Source organism: Mytilus californianus, unplaced genomic scaffold (genome assembly GCF_021869535.1).
Source record: "Mytilus californianus isolate M0D057914Y unplaced genomic scaffold, xbMytCali1.0.p SCAF_58, whole genome shotgun sequence".
Taxonomy (NCBI): domain Eukaryota; kingdom Metazoa; phylum Mollusca; class Bivalvia; order Mytilida; family Mytilidae; genus Mytilus; species Mytilus californianus.
This window is the reverse complement of record NW_026262710.1, coordinates 689,964-710,474: the sequence shown is the minus strand read 5'-3', so window position 1 is coordinate 710,474 and position 20,511 is coordinate 689,964. Positions and strand designations below refer to the sequence as shown.

Genomic DNA, 20,511 nt, shown 5'->3' with positions numbered 1-20,511 from the left:
GTAAAAATATAAGGAGAATAATCAAGATCTTAGAGGTAAACTTTGATTATCTTTATATAGCTCACATTGATAACTTTATTTATACGGCCTGACGCCAGAAATCAGTATTTCCAATACATTTTTTACCAAGTCACAAATAAGTAGCACAAGAAACCGAATTAATATAAACACTGTAAAGCTACATAGTAATTGACTTCTATAGGATCCTAAATGTAAGATTAGAAATTTTCTTAATATAATAAAATACAATCATATGCAGCTTTTAATAAAAATGATAACATCGAATCACTTGTTTATTAGTAAGTTCAATAAACTTAATTGAGAAAGCCGCATTATTAACGTTTTGTTCTTTTTTTAAATCAAAAAGGAAAATAATAATAATATACTAACACTCAATAAATGATAGTTTAAAAAGATATTGAATACCAAACATTCCCACAATCCGTGAACAAAGATTTAACCAATAATGAGCAAGCAAGTGCAGTAGACATTGTACATTTATTGAAAATATATCCAAAATAAGAACGACAACTGAATTTAAAATTTGCAAATATTGAGTGCGAATTAAGCCGACCTTACAAAAACCTTTAAAACAAACGGATGATTTTTATATTAAATAGAAAGAAAACCCTTATATGGTTTTACCAATACCTAATAACTGGTTATTATAATTTTCAGTAAAGTTGGTTCTACAGAAGTATCTTTAAAGCAATCCACACAGAGTCACTCTACATGTTCGCAATCAGATGTTACGAAAGATGAAGATGACAGATTTTTATTTCTTTATTTTACAGAAGAGATATAAAACTATTATAACTACTAAGCATAAAGTAACGAGTAATTATTAGTTTTATTAGCAAAAACTACTTATAAGACCAACAGAACTTTTCAGAAAATATCATTTATTCCTTATGAGTTTTATTAAAAGAATCTCACCAAAACATATGCCATTAGATGCATGTTTCCTTATTCTGCAAAGCAAAAATGCAAAATGCTGCAGTTCAAAGGTCCGTGTATATTTGCGTCCATTCGTTTTTCATTTTGAAATATCAAAAACAAAAAATAAAAAAACGACAGTGTTTTCATTTTTCTTTTTTGATTTCTCAAAAACCAAAACGAAAAACAAAAGTGTTTTCATTTTTCGTTTTTAATTTCTCTAAAACCAAAACGGAAAACGAAAGTGTTTTCATTTTTTTGTTTTTGATTTCTCTAAAACCAAAATGAAAATCAAAAGTGTTTCCGTTTTTCGTTTTTGATTTCACTAAACAAGAATTTTGTATTTAATCTTAATTATTTCTCGTTTTATAATGTACAATGTTTTCCTTTCTTGTTTCACAGTCATTGAAAGTAAATAATGCCAATGTAAACACCCCGGTGTTCTTTCAACATAATGTAGACAAAATAGACCGCCTGACTTATGAATTGAACTACGGTGATAAATGAATCAAAGCCTTTCAAATTACCTTGTTTATATCTTTAATAAAAAATAAATTATTATATTTAAATATTAAACGAATCATAAATTTAAATTGTACAATATAATATTATATAAATATGGTACAAATAAATAGATTGATTACAACATCACATTAACAAGGGAGGTTGCAAATTTTAAAAACTTATAAGAAAACTACCCCGGTCGTTAAAGTATACATGTGCACAGTCACTGTGGTTATCAGATCTTTAATCGAAGATAATGTCGACGGATGCAAAAGGCTTTATCAATCTGAACAATAAGGGTGCGTGATCTTTACTTTTAAATTTAGAAAGGTTGATCTCAGATGATTAGAATTCATAACCAAGGTCCATTATACGAACATTCAGGACGATAATGTGTTTTGCTTGATCAGTTGATTGAAAAACAAATTTCCGCAATTTCACAATTCAAACCGGGATTAGCATTCAATCATTTTGCCATTCGGAGCCTACTCGGTATAAATGGACCAAGAAATAAAAAAAAAAATAGAATAATAAGGTGTTAAAATATAAAAAGAATAGAATAATTAGCAAAAATCATAAAGAAATAAACATGATAAAGAATAGAGAAAAATGGCCCGAAACACTGATTAAAGAATAGAGAAAAATGGAATAGAATATCAAAGAATACAGAAATGAAGAAATACGCATCCAGACCATCATACTAGTTGCCTAAACAAACGTTATTTTGTCTCCGGTAGAATCTTATTGGTTTTCATACGTTTTCTTTTTATTTCCATGCCTATTAAATTAAGACATGAGCTTTCATAATTTGCCAGCTTATTACATTATAAAAAAAGACTAAGCCGAACATAACTCTGGATTTTTTCTCAAGTAGACCTCAGCTACCCACCCTACCACACCATTACCGAAAAGTTAATAAAAAAAATCTACGGCAATACTTTTGTCCGCACTAGGTGCAAAGGGAAATTGGGTACCTGAGGTCTTCTGGAGAAAAAATCCAGGGTGTAGGATAAAGCAAAACATTGTAATCCACATAGACAAGTGTGTGGCTGTTGTTTTCAGGGTATGAATGATTCTTTTCCTCGTTGAAGACCCTCCAGCTACTTTCAAGATGAAGAACAGGAATAAAAGCCCTGTTCATTGATAATTTGTATTTTTTCTATGTATTGTGTGCGATTTTGTCCCATGCACATCTCTTTATTTTCTATTTTAGGGCCTAAACACGGCTCATTACAAGTTTAGCCCTTCAATATTAAAGGTCATATGTTACATTATTGTTTCGGATAAGAGTGAATTTGGTACCTATTAAAACGTTTAAACCCGCTGCATTTGTTTGCACCTGTTCTAAGTCAGGAACCTGATGTTCAGTAGTTGTCGTATGTTGATGTGGTTCATAAGTGTTCTCGTTTCTTGTTTATTATATAGATTATACCGTTGCATAGTTTTCCCGTTTGAATGGTTTTGCACTGGTCATTTTGGGGCCCTTTGTAGCTTGCTGTTCGGTGTGAGCCAAGGCTCCGTGTTGAAGATCGTACTTTGACCTACAATGGTTTTTCTTTTACAAATTGTGACTTGGATGGAGAAATGTCTCATTGGCACTCATACCACACCTTCTTATATCTATATATGGTCTTTTTAAGTGAATTGGGGGATTGGGATTTCTAGCTTTAATCTCACCCATGTCAGCTTTTTATTTGTATTTACAGAAAAGAAAGCTAGTTTTGTATTCTTTAATATACTGTAACAGTTTAATTTTCCATGAAAAAAGGACAGTTTTTTCTATGTCCGGTAGCATCGTATCATATCTGGACATCGGCTGTTGTCTGTTCTTTGGTCGGGTTGTTGTCTCTTTGACATATTCCCCATTTCCATTGTCAATTTTTTTATTGGTAGGCATGTAAAATTGCCAAACCATACACGACCGTTCATTAGTCATCGTAGATCTATTCCAAGTCTTAATAAGTCTACACAAAGCAGAAAAGGAACTTTTACAACAAGGAATATTACACAACTGAAGCCATAGTCATAAAGATCGATTGACTGATTGGTGTTCCTTTAACGTCGCCGCAGAACATAAAATTATTACCTGACCTTCATTCTCAACATCTTCAATCTCTTTTGTTCCCAAGGAAGCAACCATTTGATTCTCTGGGGTGGGGCAGGGATTTGTACCCGAAGTCAATATTTTTTTTTAACCCAGACTGAAAAACATGCCTTTATCCATGGCCACACACAAACACAATAATATTTTCAAGATTTATTAAAAAAATTTTTTTTTACACTTTTATATTTTTATGTTGTTTTGAAATATTAATTTGACTTGAATTTATACGAATTTACTAAATATACATGTTTATACCAATCCAAGTCCGTTTATATCTTGTTTCTCGCCTGACTATACAAAAGGCCAGGAGAGCTTTGGTCATCATTTGTCGTCTTTGATAGATATGGTTGACTGATAAGCTGTCTATATAAAGTAATGGGACAATAGCATGAAGACATCATCAACATATACAATACACAAAAAGACACCTAGAGCTTACCATATGGCCTTCAACTACCCACCAACAGGCAGTAAGCTCTGGTTGGCCTTAAACACAAATCCAAGGGCACAGCAAAATGAGAAAATGTCCAATTAAAACTGGGTGACCTGGGAGGAAAACATTGGAACTTTCCTAAGAAATACAAATTTCACCCCCCCCCCCCCTCCCCCTCAACATTTTAATAAGGAGATGTGGTATGATTGCCAATGTGACAACTATCCCAAAAGTTCAAATGAAGTGGATGTAAGCAATTATATATAGGCAACCGTACCACCTTCAACAATGAGAAAAAAACCAGTAGGGTATAGTCGGCTATGAAAGGCTCTGACATGAAAAATATGAAACTGTTCAGTTGAGAGAAAAAGGCCTAACTTATAACACAATAAAACGAAAAACAAATATGACAGACATCAACAAACGACAATCATTGAACTACAGGCTCCTAACTTGGGACAGGCACATACAGTATGTGGCGGGGTTAAACATGCAAGTGAGCGCTCAACCCTCCCGTTAACCTGGGACGAGTTTTGTTACAGAACAACATAAGAACAAACTATGAAAATCAGTTGAAAAGGGCTTAACATATCAGATCGATACAAAACAGAAAAAAACATCTAACAAAAGCACAGACAGGGTATTTATACATCCTTAACAAACAAAAAAGGACACAAAGTACAGATCTGAGAGTAATCGCAGTACTGACAGCTAGTTTAAAGCCAATAACAACTAATACAAAAATCATGTATCTAAGACTAAAATATCAATCAGTACACATCCAACATCCAATGAATTTAGTGTAAAGACGTCACTAACAGTCAGAGAAAGACATGACCTTGTGCAATGCCAAAGCATAGGTATCAACAGATTGTAGTACCTTGATGTGTATAACAATAATATGTAGTATAATTTTAAGTTACTGATAACAAAATTTATATTTATACCAATAAAAACAATATTCAAAGATCTATTTACAGTGTTCAATTGGTAACCTTTTAAAATAAGTTTATTTAAAGGATTGATAAGTTTACCCTGATCGTTTTTAATTTACATGCATACAATTTCTATTTATATTATTATTGATAAATACAATATTGCAGAAGTAGTGGAAATAGATCTACAAGTGAGGGAAGTTGTTTGTGACTTCAGGGAACTTTATTTGGATATGCCTGTTATGGTCTAATTGAGATTTACAAGACCTTCATTCAATTTCAGCACATTTTGTGAATGTATGTCCCATTTATAGGCATCATGTTTTTCGGTCTGTGCGTCCGTTTGTTCTTCCGTTCATCCGTCTGTTCCGCTTCAGGTTAATTTTTTGGTTAAAGTAGTTTTTGATGAAGTTGAAGTCCAATCAACTTGAAACTCAGTACACATGTTCCATATGATATGATCTTTCTAATTTAATGCCAAATAAGAGTTCTGACCACAACTTACGGTCCACTGGACATAGAAAATGATAGTGCGGATGGGGCATTCATGTACTATGGACACATTCTTGTTCAAATCCTTTATTAAAGAGGTTAGTAAATTTACTTCAGATAAAAATACTAAATTAGACGAACCAATCTAATTAAAAGATATATCTCTGATTTCGTTATACTTATATAACTTTTTTGTATGAATTTTAATAAGATTACTGGACAAACGCGTTCAATCTTCGGACTTAATTCTTAACAATTTTACCGAGCGGAACGAGGCGAAAAAAAAATAACGTCTTTCAAGCCAAATTATATATGTATGCTATACACACAAATTTATTGTTTAAACTTGGTAATCAATTAATCTAAAATACAGTCCTAGATAATCAAATAATCATGAAATATTTGGTCTAGTAATCAATAATCACTATAAAAAAAAACGGTCAAGTAATCACATAATCAAAAACCCCATGAGGAATCATTAAAGATGAAATATTTTTGTATAATAATAATAATAAATTTTATTTTATTATTGTGTCACATACTGATTGAACATTATACAATGACATAATAAAAATATACATTAAAACAATCAGTACCCAGCCATAAGATTGGCTTATGAGACACATATCTACAAAACATTTCACATTTAAATATATGTAAATATAACATTTCCTAAAATTTGTTTTTTGTACAATTTCAAAAAGATTTATCATTTAAATAATTACAAATTCAATTAAAAATTCATTTAATAAATTAAATTATAAATTATATAGATAAAAATTATTATTTATTTCATTTAAATATCACATGACTTTAAAAGTAGTAAAATTTAAAGGTTACTAAAACTATAAAAATTAGTATCTCAAACTAAAAATAACTTTCGTCTCATAAAAAAGTTAAAAATACTCTTGCTTAAAAATGCTTGAATTTCAGGACAATTCATCATTTCAACTAATTTCTGATCATCGTCTAAAATAGCAAAATTTTCAATATAATTTGAACATTCAGAAAATAAAAGCCATCTCAAGTCATCATAAAGAGAACAATTTAAAAGGAAGTGTTTTTCAGTTTCAACACAATTGTTCGTACAAAGCACACAAAGTCTGTTATGAACTGGAATTGGTGGCCTGGCATACCTTCCGGTTTCGATGGCTAGCGGTAGCGATCCGGCGCGGAACAGAGCCATAACGCGTTTATGTTGTCTAGGTATTAACATTGCAACATATAGTTCAGTATTTCGTTCCTGTTTAAATTGTCTATAAGTACGTAGTTTATTACCGTTTTGGTGTCCACGGTCATTAAAAAGTTCGTTATACCATTCATCATTGTCAAGAAGGTTGATCTTCTCGGTTACAGTTTTCATAACATATTTAGTATTCAAAGTAACATTACCCACTTCATCGTTTACATTGAATAAATTTACAGTTTTATTCACTTCATAATTCCATCCTTTTTTCCGTCTCGATGCCCAACGCCAAACCTTAAATATTTTCCTGTTTTGGTCTATCCGTGTTAATTTACATAAAAGTCTTATACAAGAAATGCGTTGCTTACTGAGACAAGAAAGCCATCCCATATCACCACGTGTCGAAATGTTTGACGTACTTTTACCAACGGACAAAAAGTATTTACATGCCTTATTTTGGACAGTGTTTATAACGGTATATGATTTTGTTCCCCATATGACACTCCCGTACATCAATACTGGCTCCACCATTGAATTATAGAGTTTTGTAAATACTTTGTACGACATACCGCCTGATGAAATAAATTTTGCGAAAACCGCACCGAGAGCTCTACTAGCCGACTTTGATAGTTCTTTCGTTGTTTTATCAAACGTTAAGTGATCGTCCAACCATATTCCTAAATATTTATACGAATCAGTAATAAAAATGTCGTTGCTTGAGCATTTGAATTGGAATGACGTCAAGTTAAACGATTGAGGTCTAAAATGTACCACTTTAGTCTTTTCTGGATTCACGGACAATTTCCAAGACGAGCACCAGTCCGTTAAAGTGTCAAGCATTCGTTGCAGGCTCTGTTCGTCGGGCGCTATAAGTGCAATATCGTCCGCATAAAGAAGAATGTTTATGATTTCTTCGTTAAATTTAACACCACAATTTAATGCATTTATCTTTTCTGCCAAATCGTTAATATAAATCGAGAATAAAGTTGGCGAAAGAATACAGCCTTGTTTTACACCGGAAGACACTTGGAACCAGGGGGTAAGCTCTCTATTGACTCTAACTGCGCATCGAACATCCTCATAAGTGATTTTATTGCGTTAAGAAATTGCCCCCGTATCCCAATTGTTTGAAGTTTGTACAATAGCAAATCACGTCTGACAGTGTCAAAAGCCTTTTTCATGTCAACAAAGCATATATATGTAGATTTTCTACTAATTTTCCTGTCATTTAGAATTGAATATAAAGTAAAAATATGTTCCTCACAACTCCTTCCTCGGCGAAATCCATTTTGCTCGTCACATAGACATTCATTTTCTTCTAGCCATTTTCGTAAACGATTATTTAGAACGGTACAATATATCTTGCATGGTACAGATATAAGGGTAATTCCACGATAGTTTAGTGGGCACCTGTTGTCGTTCATTCCAGGTTTCGGAATAGGGTTGATAATGCCATTTGTCCACTGTTCTGGAACATGACCTAACTCAAAACAGCCACTGATAATTCTGTATAACAATTCAACTGCGACCTCGTTTAAATATTGATTCACTTATAAGGTCTTTGCATCGGAAATAAACTAATTAATTCTAAAACCAGTTGTTGGCATAATACGGGTCATTTTCTTCACATTGACATAATTTACTAAACGTTTATTGAAACCTGTAATGTGAAGACGTGAATGAAAATGCGGAGTTTGTGAGACCAGGTTCAAGCAAGCAGCCACTCGCTAGCAGCCACTTCTCTAGCAGCCAGTTTTCAGATGTTTATATGACCGGACAATTTGGACTGTGCCATGAAATTAGTTTTTAAACAACATTTTAAGAATTCAATTGTTTTAATGTATTTTCTTGTTTTGCATTTATTTTATTATTCTGAACTTTGTCGTAAATTTAGGCATAAGTGTTTTACACGGATTATGTGTCATAATCTTGGACAAAGGACTTAAATTCATTTACTCTATTCATTTAATTATTTATTCTCTGTAACAGTTTGGACAATAACTTACAAATACGTGTCGGACATTAATTACTCTTTTAATCTATTGTTATTTCTTTTTGGCATATGTTAATCTTCTTAATCCTTTAATTGCTTGTGCTTATATATATTGTTATTGTTTGTATGTTATTTTACATTTTGATTTGGAGTTTGTTGTTCGGTCTTGCCGGACTGCTAAAATAAAAGTTTAAGGAGCGAAATATTCCTTCTTGATTTCCATTTAGCCGAAACGCCATTTTACCCGGCTATATCTGGTGTTAGGACATCCGGGCAACGCATCTATCGGATACCTTGTTCTACCTGTGAAGCTGACCCCCCAGCAAACAGAAAAATGGATACGCGGAGAACCAGAAATTTTTGCCGAGACTGGAGGTACCAGATGTGTGATCATGGAACTTCCTTTCAGACAAGAAATTCACAACATATGGACAACTGCCTATGTAAGCTTTGTGGAAAGACTGTGAACAATCAATTTCATTTTAGACAATGTATAGCAAAAACGTCATTTTGTTATAAGTGCAGAAGTTTTGGACATTTCGCCAGAATGTGCAACTTTCACAGACAACCGGACGTGAAAGTCGTTAAAGTTAAATCCAAATCGAAATTACGTCGTGACGCAGAAAGAATGATAAAATTCAAAGAACAGAAAGCTATGTCAATTTTTCCTTGTGCGGAACTCAATACTTCTTTCCAACCTTAGAATATAACAAGGAATTCATAGAAAACGTAAGACTCAGGCACGACCGAGTGAATTCCGAGAGAGTTAAATTCAAAATCAAAAGTGTACACTATGAGAAGAAGTTTAAAGAGTTAAATCAAAAGCATACCAGTGTTGTTAGCAATCTAGAAAAACTTCAAAAACAAGGTGCAGATGATAAAAAAGATATGGAAAAATTACGGGAACGCATTACTGATCTTGAAGAAGCTAATTTTCGGATATACGATCAACGATGTGAATCAATCGACCAGCAATACCAATTACAACGCGACAAAGAACATATGCGGGATCGAATCACAAAACTAGAAGACGAATTGGACAATTTTCGAAATAATACAAGAGAAGATAATCATCAAAACCAAAACTATCGTTACAGAGGACGCCACAACCACAGAAGAAACTTTCGGAACCATAACTTCAGATGAACAGTAAGACCCGGGTCGTGTCTTCAAGGGCCGCGGGAATATATGACCGGACAATTTGGACTGTGCAATGAAATTAGTTTTTTAACAACATTTTAAGAATTCAATTGTTTTAATGTATTTTCTTGTTTTGCATTTATTTTATTATTCTGAACTTTGTCGTAAATTTAGGCATAAGTGTTTTACACGGATTATGTGTCATAATCTTGGACAAAGGACTTAAATTCATTTACTCTGACGTTACGCACGATATTGCGTCTCAAATGGTAACGTCATTTTTTTTACGTTTTACGGCGATTAATGATTATCATGATTATATTGGGGATATTTTTTTTATTTCGCTTGCAATTTCTGTTTTGCACATCGATATTGATACTTCTTAATGTTTGGTTGTACTGAATATGCATGAAATATTTCCCACTGAAAGTAACGTATGCAACAAACAACAAAATATATCGTATTTGGGTAATGCATAAGTCTATACGAAAAAGAAGATATATACGGTATGATGAGTGCCAATGAGACAACTCTCTACCAGAGACCAATTGACACAAAAAGTAATAAAATGCAATGTTTCCCCATTTTGATCCGAAAAGGAAGAAGATATATATTTTGATTTAATTAAAAAATGTTTGTCGGGAATTACAAGTTAAACGGGTCTTGCTTATAAAATTCACTGTACTTTCTTTAATAACGGAACAATTAGATTATGAGATGAAACGATTGTCAGAAAAAAGTTTAATTCTATTCATCTCATATATATGTTTACAAGCCTTGTATGATATGGAGAGGTATATAGCCACGCTTCAGGTCTAATTTTATTTTTACTTTCAAGTTCTATACATATGAATCTTATTGCAGAGAAATAAAAACAATCGCAGTTTTACGCTCCCCAAATTTGAAAATTTGAAAAACATTATTTTTTATCCTCTCGTAATACACAATTTTTTCACAACTAAAGAACCTCATCTTAACGGAACAACCCCAGCCATCGGATTTTTTTTTTATACTTTGTGGTATTTTTGATAGTATCTGACTATCAAGAAAATTCTATCTGAGGAAATATACAGATGATCCACCATAAATAGCGTCCCGAATTTACAACGTTCAAAACGTATGAAAATCGTCCAGTGGACAAACTTGCAAGACATTTCATTTCTTTGAAAACGAAGTCGTTTTGACTACGCAAATTATCAAAAAGTATGTAGCTGTTTCGTAGAGGTAAAGTACAATTACGGAAAAGCAATATTTAGCATGCAACAAATCTCAATTTTCAATAAATAACGTCGCAAATGACAGTTTATTTGTAAAAAGCGGCGAAATCCGACATTGGACATCTTGCAAGACATTTGCCAGAAGCCGTTGCCTTTTTATATGTGATGTGAATGCTGCGAAAATTCGATTTTGATATGGTCTATATATGTACTTTTGTGAGCATAATTTACACAAACGAAATTTCATATAATCTTACATTTTGAAACCTATAAATTTTGATAACTTAAGATTTTCCTAAATCTGCCCATAATGGACACTTTTTGTTTTTGCCAAAAAATAGCGTTGGTTGTTACAGGAACGCATATTCAGTAATATTGTAATACTTTATATATAAAGCATATCATTCATTCGAATTTTCGCGGATATAACACTGTTTTGAAGAACACAAACACCCCTGCTAAAGTTATTATGCGTATAGTCTGTTACGTCTGACACGCATATTTTGGACGTTTTGTCAATATGTTGTCCTTATTTTAGACTATTGTAAAATATGATAAAACAGTTTGTAGTTTTTTTCGGAATAGTTTTTACTAGTCTAGTCTATGGATAAAAAATTTATATAACTTCACTGTTATGATTTTATAGAAAAACTGTTTATTAGTGTGGACTGGTTGATTACACGGTATTGACGCAATAACGTGCGTAACGTCACTATTCATTTAATTATTTATTCTCTGTAACAGTTTGGACAATAACTTACAAATACGTGTCGGACATTAATTACTCTGTTTTGCATTTATTTTATTATTCTGAACTTTGTCGTAAATTTAGGCATAAGTGTTTTACACGGATTATGTGTCATAATCTTGGACAAAGGACTTAAATTCATTTACTCTATTCATTTAATTATTTATTCTCTGTAACAGTTTGGACAATAACTTACAAATACGTGTCGGACATTAATTACTCTTTTAATCTATTGTTATTTCTTTTTGGCATATGTTAATCTTCTTAATCCTTTAATTGCTTGTGCTTATATATATTGTTATTGTTTGTATGTTATTTTACATTTTGATTTGGAGTTGTTGTTCGGTCTTGCCGGACTGCTAAAATAAAAGTTTAAGGAGCGAAATATTCCTTCTTGATTTCCATTTAGCCGAAACGCCATTTTACCCGGCTATATTTATATAAACCCAAATGTTGCATAAGATTCAAACGTACTTCAAATGTTTTTATTAATATATAACCACTATATTATCAGTTTTTGATATATAATTAAGCAGTCAAAGACACTATATTTCTTGTTCATTAATTATATAAATACAATAGAAATCGCTTTCAATACATCACACAGCGTGCTGCACGCTTTACATTTCAAATAGTCAACACTTTTGAGTGTATATAGAATCTTAAATAATTATGAAATTATTTAAATGTTGGCAAAATTGCACTATTGTGTGAAATAGCTTTCCATATTCTCGGCATCCTGTCAAATAGTTCATGAAAAGTAACAATTGTTCTGCATTAGAAGAAAAAAAAGTTGCACTCGTGCTTTAACTGTGAAACAAGAAAGGAAAACATTGTACATTATAAAACGAGAAATAATTAAAATTAAATACAAAATTCTTGTTTAGTGAAATCAAAAACTAAAAACGGAAACGGTCCGTGTATATTTGCGTCCATTCGTTTTTCATTTTGAAATATCACAAACAAAAAACAAAAAACGAGAGTGTTTTCATTTTTCGTTTTTGATTTCTCAAAAACCAAAACGATAAACTAAAGTGTTTTCATTTTTCGTTTTTGATTTCTCAAAAACAAAAATGAAAATCTAAAGTGTTTCCGTTTTTCGTTTTTGATTTCACTAAACAAGAATTTTGTATTTAATTTTAATTATTTCTCGTTTTATAATGTACAATGTTTTCCTTTCTTGTTTCACAGTCATTGATAGTAAATAATGCCAATGTAAACACCCCGGTGTTCTTTCAACATAATGTAGACAAAATAGACCGCCTGACTTATGAATTGAACTACGGTGATAAATGAATCAAAGCCTTTCAAATTACCTTGTTTATATCTTTAATAAAAAATAAATTATATTTAAATATTAAACGAATCATAAATTTAAATTGTACAATACAATATTATATAAAGATGGTACAAATAAATAGTTTTCTTTGGTTACATCTTCTGACATCAGACTCGGACTTCTCTTGAACTGAATTTTAATGTGCGTATTGTTATGCGTTTACTTTTCTACATTGGCTGGGGGTGTAGGGGGAGGGTTGAGATCTCATAAACATGTTTAACCCCGCCGCATTTTTGCGCCTGTCCCAAGTCAGGAGCCTCTAGTCTTTGTTATTCTTGTATTATTTTTAATTTTAGTTTCTTGTGTACAATTTGGAGTTTAGTATGGCGTTCATTATCACTGAACTAGTATATATATTTGTTTAGGGGCCAGCTGAAGGACGCCTCCGGGTGTGGGAATTTCTCGCTGCATTGAAGACCTGTTGGTGACCTTCTGCTGTTGTCTGTTCTATGGTCGGGTTGTTGTCTCTTTGACACATTCCCCATTTCCATTCTCAATTTTATTGATTACAACATCACATTAACAAGGGAGGTTACTACTTTTTAAAACTTATAAGAAAACTACCCCGGTCGTTAAAGTATACATGCACAGTCACTGTGGTTATCAGATCTTTAATCGAAGATAATGTCGACGGATGCAAAAGACTTTATCAATCTGAACAATAAGGGTGCGTGATCTTTACTTTTAAATTTAGAAAGGTTGATCTCAGATGATTAGAATTCATGACCAAGGTCCATTATAGGAACATTCAGGACGATAATGTGTTTTGCTTGATCAATTGATTGAAAAACAAATTTCCGCAATTTCACAATTCAAACCGGGATTAGCATTCAATCATTTTGCCATTCGGAGCCTACTCGGTATTAGTTTTGCTTATTTTTGAAAGCTATATGGTGACCTTAACTAGAGCCTGGGTGTGGATGGGGGTTTACGGAATAGAGAATATAGGGCAAAAAATATGAATAATAGAGACAATGGACCAAGAAATAAAAAAAAAGAATAATGAGGTGTTAACATATAAAGAATAATGAGGTGTTAACATATAAAGAGAACAGAATAATTGGCAAAAAGTATAAAGAAATAAAGAATAGAGAAAAATGGCCCGAAACACTGATTAAAGAATAGAGAAAATCGGCATAGAATATCATAGAATACAGAAATGAAAAACCCCGTATCCAGACCATCATCCTAGTTGCCTAAACCAACGATATTTTGTCTCCGGTAGATTGTTATTGGTTATCATACGTTTTCTTTTTATTTCTATGCCTATCAATTAAGACATGAGCTTTCATAATTTGCCAGCTTGTTACATTATAAAAAAAGACTAAGCCGAACATCACTCTGGATTTTTTCTCAAGTGGACCTCAGCTACCTACCCTACCACACCATTACCGAAAAGTTAATAAAAAAATCTACGGCAATACTAGGTGCAAAGGGAAGTTGGGTAGCTGAGGTCTACTCGAGAAAAAAATCCAGGGTGTTATTCGTCTTAGTTTTTTTTTAAGTAGGTCCAAAGTTGGGGTCCGCGGACACCCAACCCCACCCTTACCGAAAATTTAATAAAAAAAAATTCTACGGCAATACTTTTGTCCGCACTAAGACAAAGGGAAGCTTAGTAGCTGAGGTCTACAGTAGAAAAAACACAGGGTATTTTTCGACTTTAGTTTTTTTTTCTAAAGTAGGTCAGATACCCTACCCAACCCTTACCGAAAAGTTAACAAACAAAAATTCTATGGCAATACTTTTTTCCGCACTAGGTGCAAACTTAAGCTAGAGACCTATCGCCTACTTGATCAAAATTCCCAGTTTGGGTATAGCACGGATTATTTTTTAAAGCTAATAAATAATTTCCTTGCCCACCATACTTTGAGTACAAAAAATAAACCTTTCGTCCAACCATAAGTAAGCGAAATCCACTGTTTCAGAAGTAGAATGTTTTGTCAAAACAGTTTTGTGTGGCAAAAAAAAAGTTAAAGCACGAGTGCAACTTTTTTTTCTTCTAATGCAGAACCATTGTTACTTTTCATGAACTATTTGACAGGATGCCGAGAATATGGAAAGCTATTTCACACAATATTGCAATTTTGCCAACATTTAAATAATTTCATAATTATTTACGATTCTACATACACTCAAAAGTGTTGACTATTTGAAATGTAAAGCGTGCAACACGCTGTGTGATGTATTGAAAGCGATTTCTATTGTATTTATATAATTAATGAACAAGAAATGAAATTTTGAAATTCATTGAATAGTGTCTTTGACTGCTTAGTTATATATTAAAAACTGATAATATAGTGGTTATATATTAATAAAAACATTTGAAGTACGTTTGAATCTTATGCAACATTTTGGTTTATATAAACATCTGAAAACTGGCTGCTAGCGAAGTGGCTGCTAGCGAGTGGCTGCTTGCTTGAACCTGGTCTCACAAACTCCGCATTTTCATTCACGTCTTCACATTACAGGTTTCAATAAACGTTTAGTAAATTATGTCAATGTGAAGAAAATGACCCGTATTATGCCAACAAATGGTTTTAGAATTAATTAGTTTATTTCCGATGCAAAGACCTTATAAGTGAATCAATGTTAATACAAAAATATGTCATCTTTAATGATTCCTCATGGGGTTTTTGATTATGTGAATACTTGGCCGTTTTTTTTAGTGATTATTTGATTACTAGACCAAATATTTCATGATTATTTGATCATCTAGGACTGTATTTTAGATTAATTGATTACCAAGTTTAAACAATAAATTTGTGTGTATAGCATACATATAAAATTTGGCTTGAAAGACGTTATATTTTTTCGCCTCGCTCCGCTCGGTAAAATTGTTAAGAATTAAGTCCGAAGATTGAACGCGTTTGTCAAATAATCTTCTTAAAATTCATACAAAAAAGTTATATAAGTATAACGAAATCAGAGATATATCTTTTAATTAGATTGGTTCGTCTTATTTAGTATTTTTATCTGAAGTAAATTTACTAACTTCTTTAATAAAGGATTTGAACAAGAATGTGTCCGTAGTACATGAATGCACCACTCGCACTATCATTTTCTATATCCAGTGGACCGTAAATTGCGGTCAGAACTCTAATTTGGCATTAAAATTAGAAAGATAATATCATATGGAACATGTGTACTGAGTTTCAAGTTGATTGGACTTCAACTTCATCAAAAACTACTTTGACCAAAAACATTAACCTGAAGCGGAACAGACGGATGAACGGAAGAACAAACGGACGCACAGACCGAAAAACATAATGCATATTAATGGGACATACATTCACAAAATGTGCTGAAATTGAATGAAGGTCTTGTAAATCTCAATTAGACCATAACAAGCATATCCAAATAAAGTTCCCTGAAGTCACAAATAACTTCCCTCACTTGTAGATCTGTTTCCACTACTTCTGCAATATTGTATTTATCAATAATAATATAAATAGAAATTGTATGCATGTAAATTAAAAACGATCAGGGTAAACTTATCAATCCTTTGAATAAACTTATTTTAAAAGGTTACCAATTGAACACTGTAAATAGATCTTTGAATATTGTTTTTATTGGTATAAATATTAATTTTGTTATCAGTAACTTAAAATTAAACTACATATTATTGTTATACACATCAAGGTACTACAATCTGTTGATACCTATGATTTGGCATTGCACAAGGTCATGTCTTTCTCTGACTGTTAATGACGTCTTTACACTAAATCCATTGGATGTTGGATGTGTACTGATTGATATTTTAGTCTTAGATACATGATTTTTGTATTAGTTGTTATTGGCTTTAAACTAGCTGTCAGTACTGCGATTACTCTCAGATCTGTACTTTGTGTCCTTTTTTGTTTGTTAAGGATGTATAAATACCCTGCCACGTCCGGTTTGTGCTATTGGTAGATGTTTTTTTCTGTTTTGTATCGATCTGATATGTTAAGCCCTTTTCAACTGATTTTTATAGTTTGTTCTTATGTTGTTCTGTAACAAAACTCGTCCCAGGTTAACGGGAGGGCTGAGCGTTCACTGGCATGTTTAACCCCGCCACATACTGTATGTACCTGTCCCAAGTTAGGAGCCTGTAGTTCAATGGTTGTCGTTTGTTGATGTCTGTCATATTTGTTTTTCGTTTTATTGTGTTATAAATTAGGCCGTTTTTTCTCAACTGAACTGTTTCATATTTTCATGTCAGAGCCTTTCATAGCCGACTATACCCTACTGGTTTTTTTCTCATTGTTGAAGGTGGTACGGTTGCCTATATATAATTGCTTACATCCACTTCATTTGAACTTTGGGGATAGTTGTCACATTGGCAATCATACCACATCTCCTTATTAAAATGTTGAGGGGGAGGGAGTGAAATTTGTATTTCTTAGGAAAGTTCCAATGTTTTCCTCCCAGGTCAACCAGTTTTAATTGGATATTTTCTCATTTTTCTGTGCCCTTGGATTTGTGTTTAAGGCCAACCAGAGCTTACTGCCTGTTGGTGGGTAGTTGAAGACCATATGGTAAGCTCTAGGTGTCTTTTTGTGTATTGTATATGGTGATTTGGTGATGTCTTCATGCCATTGTCCCATTACTTTATATAGACAGCTTATCAGTCAACCATATCTATCAAAGACGACAAGTGATGGCCAAAGCTCTCCTGGCCTTTTGTATAGTCAGGCGAGAAACAAGATATAAACGGACTTGGCTTGGTATAAACATGTATATTTAGTAAATTCGTATAAATTCAAGTCAAATTAATATTTCAAAACAACATAAAAATATAAAAGTGTAAAAAAAAATTTTTTTTTAATAAATCTTGAAATATTATACATTATTGACTTCAGGTACAAATCCCTGCCCCACCCCAGATAATCAAATGGTTGCTTCCTTGGAAACAATAGAGATTGAAGATGTTGAGAATGAAGATCAGGTAATAATTTTATGTTCTGCGGCGACGTTAAAGGAACACCAATCAGCCAATCGATCTTTATGACTATGGCTTCAGTTGTGTAATATTCCTTGTTGTAAAAGTTCCTTTTCTGCTTTGTGTAGACTTATTAAGACTTGGAATAGATCTACGATGTCTAATGAACGGTCGTGTATGGTTTGGCAATTTTACATGCCTACCGATAATAAAATTGACAATGGAAATGGGGAATATGTCAAAGAGACAACAACCCGACCAAAGAGCAGACAACAGCCGATGTCCAGATATGATACGATGCTACCAGACATAGAAAAAACTGTCCTTTTTTCATGGAAAATTAAACTGTTACAGTATATTAAAGAATACAAAACTAGCTCTCTTTTTTGTAAATACAAATAAAAAGCTGACATGGGTGAGATTAAAGCTAGAAATACCAATCTCCCAATTCACTTAAAAAGACCATATATAGATATAAGAAGATGTGGTATGAGTGCCAATGAGACATTTCTCCATCCAAGTCACAATTTGTAAAAGACAAACCATTATAGGTCAAAGTACGATCTTCAACACGGAGCCTTGGCTCACACCGAACAGCAAGCTACAAAGGGCCCCAAAATGACCAGTGCAAAACCATTCAAACGGGAAAACTATGCAACGGTATAATCTATATAATAAACAAGAAACGAGAACACTTATGAACCACATCAACAAACGGCAACTACTGAACATCAGGTTCCTGACTTAGAACAGGTGCAAACAAATGCAGCGGGTTTAAACGTTTTAATAGGTACCAAATTCACTCTTATCCGAAACAATAATGTAACATATGACCTTTAATATTGAAGGGCTAAACTTGCATTGAGCCGTCTTTAGGCCCTAAAATAGAAAATAAAGAGATGTGCATGGGACAAAATCGCACACAATACATAGAAAAAATACAAATTATCAATGAACAGGGCTTTTATTCCTGTTCTTCATCTTGAAAGTAGCTGGAGGGTCTTCAACGAAGAAAAGAACCATTCATACCCTGAAAACAACAGCCACACACTTGGCTATGTGGATTACAATGTTTTGCTTTATCCTACACCCTGGATTTTTTCTCCAGAAGACCTCAGGTACCCAGCTTCCCTTTGCACCTAGTGCGGACAAAAGTATTGCCGTAGATTTTTTTTATTAACTTTTCGGTAATGGTGTGGTAGAGTGGGTAGCTGAGGTCTACTTGAGAAAAAATCCAGAGTGATGTTCGGCTTAGTCTTTTTTTATAATGTAATAAGCTGGCAAATTATAAAAGCTCATGTCTTAATTGATAGGCATAGAAATAAAAAAGAAAACGTATGAAAACCAATAACATTCTACCGGAGACAAAATAACGTTGGTTTAGGCAACTAGTATGATGGTCTGGATGCGTATTTCTTCATTTCTGTATTCTTTGATATTCTATTCCATTTTTCTTTATCTTTAATCAGTGTTTCAGGCCATTTTTCCCTATTCTTTATCATGTTTATTTCTTTATACTTTTTGCCAATTATTCTATTCTTTTTATATTTTAACACCTCATTATTCTATTTTTTTTATTTCTTGGTCCATTGTCTCTATTATTTATATTTTTTGCCCACTATTCTCTATTCCGTAAACCCCCATCCACACCCAGGCTCTAGTTAAGGTCACCATATACATATAGCTTTCAAAAATAAGCAAAACTAATACCGAGTAGGCTCCGAATGGCAAAATGATTGAATGCTAATCCCGGTTTGAATTGTGAAATTGCGGAAATTTGTTTTTCAATCAACTGATCAAGCAAAACACATTATCGTCCTGAATGTTCGTATAATGGACCCTGGTTATGAATTCTAATCATCTGAGATCAACCCTTCTAAATTTAAAAATAAAGATAACGCACCCTTATTGTTCAGATTGATAAAGTCTTTTGCATCCGTCGACATTATCTTCGATTAAAGATCTGATAACCACAGTGACTGTGCATGTATACTTTAACGACCGGGGTAGTTTTCTTATAAGTTTTTAAAAGTAGTAACCTCCCTTGTTAATGTGATGTTGTAATCAATCTATTTATTTGTACCATCTTTATATAATATTATATTGTACAATTTAAATTTATGATTCGTTTAATATCTAAATATAATAATTTATTTTTTATTAAAGATATAAACAAGGTAATTTGAAAGGTTTTGATTCATTTATCACCGTAGTTCAATTCATAAGTCAGGCGGTCTATTTTGTCTACATTATGTTGAAAGAACACCGGGGTGTTTACATTGGCATTATTTACTATCAATGACTGTGAAACAAGAAAGGAAAACATTGTACATTATAAAACGAGAAATAATTGAAATTAAATACAAAATTCTTGTTTAGTGAAAACGAAAAACGGAAACACTTTAGATTTTCATTTTGGTTTTAGAGAAATCAAAAACAAAAAATGAAAACACTTTCGTTTTCCGTTTTGGTTTTAGAGAAATGAAAAACGAAAAATGAAAACACTTTTGTTTTTCGTTTTGGTTTTTCAGAAATCAAAAACGAAAAATGAAAACACTCTCGTTTT

The 20,511-nt window shown here is 32.7% G+C and overlaps 1 protein-coding gene and 1 long non-coding RNA gene across 3 annotated transcripts in view; both read right to left on the bottom strand.

The window, feature by feature from the left end:
- Window positions 1–525: 525 nt before the first annotated feature.
- LOC127704112 (uncharacterized) overlaps window positions 526–20,511 on the bottom strand; it is a 28,779-nt gene continuing 8,793 nt past the window's right edge. Inside the window, exon 4 of one of the 2 annotated variants that reach the window (XR_007983141.1) lies at window positions 526–971. This is a non-coding gene — a long non-coding RNA (uncharacterized LOC127704112). The remainder of the gene's footprint in view (window positions 972–20,511) is intronic. The other variant, XR_007983140.1, reaches the window with a different exon arrangement.
- LOC127704109 (uncharacterized) lies at window positions 6,196–7,752 on the bottom strand. The gene has a single exon (XM_052208007.1). The coding sequence runs from the start codon at window positions 7,428–7,430 to the stop codon at window positions 6,267–6,269; it is 1,164 nt and encodes a 387-aa protein (XP_052063967.1). The 5' UTR covers window positions 7,431–7,752; the 3' UTR covers window positions 6,196–6,266.